This window comes from Diadema antillarum, unplaced genomic scaffold (assembly GCF_040938485.1).
Source record: "Diadema antillarum isolate AM-2024a unplaced genomic scaffold, OU_Dant_1.0 scf00000112, whole genome shotgun sequence".
Lineage (NCBI taxonomy): Eukaryota > Metazoa > Echinodermata > Echinoidea > Diadematoida > Diadematidae > Diadema > Diadema antillarum.
In genome coordinates, this window is record NW_027271001.1 from 3,997,069 (window position 1) to 4,000,158 (window position 3,090).

At 47.0% G+C, this 3,090-nt stretch overlaps 1 protein-coding gene across 1 annotated transcript; it reads right to left on the minus strand.

The window, feature by feature from the left end:
* Positions 1-257: 257 nt before the first annotated feature.
* LOC139719599 (tubulin alpha-1D chain-like) lies at positions 258-2,610 on the minus strand. The gene is made up of 2 exons (XM_071631007.1): positions 2,490-2,610; positions 258-2,173 (listed from the first exon to the last, which is right to left on the minus strand). Exons 1-2 carry the CDS (start codon positions 2,608-2,610, stop codon positions 1,041-1,043), a joined length of 1,254 nt encoding a protein of 417 aa, XP_071487108.1. The 3' UTR covers positions 258-1,040.
* Positions 2,611-3,090: the final 480 nt, after the last annotated feature.

Below are 3,090 nucleotides of genomic sequence, written 5' to 3' on the forward strand. Positions count from 1 at the left end.
TCTTAAAACCATACCGCTCACATGCCATTTCAATTCATTTATTGTTTTGTTTGTATCAAACAGGCCAGCACATTCGTCACCACTACACGTGTGGACCAATATACCCATTTATCCAGTCATTCATTCGGCCTGCGTGTACGTTCATCTCAACACAAATCTCTCAATTCTCTCGCTCGTTTGTGTCCTGTAAATCCCACTCTATTCTGTTAAGGACATTTTCTTGAAGCCTTGTTTGCAAGGGTACATCATCACTCACAATCGATTTTATGATAATTCCGTCACTCCTCTAGTGTACACGTTTGTCTTCATGCACACTACACTCACTCCACTGCTCACCACGCAGTTGCTATTGTTGCTATATAAGAAAAGAGGCATGATTTACTTCAGCTTTTCCAGACCTCACCATCCGCAGCACAGCGCACTCTACCAACCAGCGGATAATGAAGACTCTTGAACAAGAGGCACACTCTAGCTACAATGACTATTTATAGAGATAGCTTTGGAAAGTGGTAAAAGATGCAATGACAAAATGACATCATGAAAGGTGTGCAAGCAAGGTACTGTGTATGTATTTCAGGTAGTCTCGATACAAGAAGGCATACTACAGTCTGTGTATAATGAACGTGATGAGCCTTGATGAAACGATTACATCTGTATCCTTACAGCACTTGACGGTAGATAGCAACTTCGTCTAACGATAACGCTGGAGACAACGTCCATGTCTTAAACGTGGAATTTTATAGATATTTGTTATTTAGATGTAAGAAATTGTCACTAAGATCAAATTATGACTACAGTTTTACCATTATATTCGAGACAGACAAGGCAAATAGGCTTTATATCTCATCTCAAGAAGTTGCACTTGAGGATATCTCTATAGATACTTGCTTTATTGCGATGAGGTGTTCTTTTGAAAGATGTGAGAATCTTTTTATTGCAAGTTCTCACTACAATGACGTGTTACGACTGACTTTGGACAGCAAAGGAGATTCTAGCGAGTTGTCTGGTTACGAGACCATAATCACGACATTTGAGTTGCTCTAATATTCGTCGCCCTCCTCCTCCTCTCCCTCACCCTCGACGGAGTCGACACCGACCTCCTCGTAGTCCTTCTCCAGGGCAGCCAGATCCTCACGAGCCTCGGAGAACTCTCCCTCCTCCATACCCTCTCCCACGTACCAGTGGACGAAGGCACGCTTGGCGTACATCAGGTCGAACTTGTGGTCCAGACGAGCCCAGGCCTCGGCGATGGCCGTGGTGTTGCTCAGCATACACACGGCACGCTGGACCTTGGCCAGATCGCCACCCGGCACAACAGTCGGCGGCTGGTAGTTGATGCCAACCTTGAAACCAGTTGGGCACCAGTCGACGAACTGGATGGTGCGCTTGGTCTTGATGGTAGCGATGGCAGCGTTGACATCCTTGGGGACGACGTCACCACGGTACAGCAGACAGCAGGCCATGTACTTGCCGTGACGAGGATCGCACTTCACCATCTGGTTGGCGGGCTCGAAGCAGGCGTTGGTAATCTCGGCAACGGTCAGCTGCTCATGGTAGGCCTTCTCGGCGGAGATGACGGGAGCGTAGGTGGCCAGAGGGAAGTGGATACGAGGGTAGGGCACCAAGTTGGTCTGGAACTCCGTCAGGTCGACGTTTAGGGCACCATCGAATCGCAGGGAGGCGGTGATGGAGGACACAATCTGACCGATGAGACGGTTCAGGTTGGTGTAGGTTGGACGCTCGATGTCGAGGTTGCGCCGACAGATGTCGTAGATGGCCTCGTTGTCGACCATGAAGGCACAGTCGGAGTGCTCAAGAGTGGTGTGAGTGGTCAGGATGGAGTTGTATGGCTCGACAACAGCAGTGGAAACCTGAGGTGCAGGGTAGATGGCGAACTCGAGCTTGGACTTTTTTCCGTAGTCGACGGAGAGACGCTCCATGAGCAGTGAGGTGAAACCAGATCCGGTACCACCGCCGAAGCTGTGGAAGATGAGGAAGCCCTGAAGACCGGTGCACTGGTCAGCCAGCTTCCTGATCCTGTCGAGGACGAGATCGATGAGCTCTTTGCCGACGGTGTAGTGACCACGGGCGTAGTTGTTGGCGGCATCCTCTTTGCCAGTGATCAGCTGCTCAGGGTGGAACAGCTGGCGGTAGGTTCCTGTACGGACCTCATCTGGTAAGGCAGTGGAAAAAACATAGACGAGCCTTGTATCATTACAGTTTTCTATTAGGGACAGAAGACAACGTAGACGATTAGCATAGAACGTCTATTTCCCTGAAATCAATGCTCATCCTTTGCCCACGAGAGGCGATACAGAGGTAAGGTTAGATATTTTGTTTATTATTCTTGACATAAGAACATTTCCGCTATTTGAAATACATACTTTGGTCCTGGCTAAAATGAACAAAAAAAGAAAAAACAATTTGACAAATCATAGTAAATTATGGTTATATCATAGTCTCAAAACATGTTTGAAATAAGTCCTTACCGACTACGGTTGGCTCGAGATCAACAAAGACGGCACGGGGAACGTGCTTGCCGGCTCCAGTCTCGCTGAAGAAGGTGTTGAAGGAGTCGTCACCTCCTCCGATGGTCTTGTCAGAAGGCATCTGGCCATCGGGCTGGATGCCGTGCTCCAGACAGTACAACTCCCAGCATGCATTGCCGATCTGGACACCGGCTTGTCCGACGTGGATAGAAATACATTCACGCTGTAGGAAGAAAAGTCAGTGATATAAACGATTGTAATCGATGTCGACTTTGAGCAGTATACAGGCAAAGATAAAAGGACATATCAAAATGTCAGTATCAACTGGCAACTGAAGATTTTCAGCAGTTTCTTTAAGAACATCCTTTCCGGTCCGGTTCTAAACATTTATCAAAGCTTCTTGGTGTATCAGCTAAGCAAAATCATTGATGGTGTACGGACCTTGCAGTATGTAATCCGAACCTGTAGAATTGATATACAAGTATCCTTCGTGGAGGTTCTCTGTTAATCTATTTTGGAAAAAAAAGAAATAAGAGACTAATTGCCGAAATGTCAATATTCAAATATCTGACAATGGCAAAAAGCACTTGGCCCAAAACAG

Coding starts and splice junctions, on each gene's coding strand:
- LOC139719599 (XM_071631007.1), bottom strand. CDS start 2,610: ATGCCTTCTGACAAGACCATCGGAGGAGGTGACGACTCCTTCAACACC. Junction 2,174..2,489: donor TCTCGAGCCAACCGTAGTCG/GTAAGGACTTAT, acceptor CTGCCTTACCAG/ATGAGGTCCGTACAGGAACC.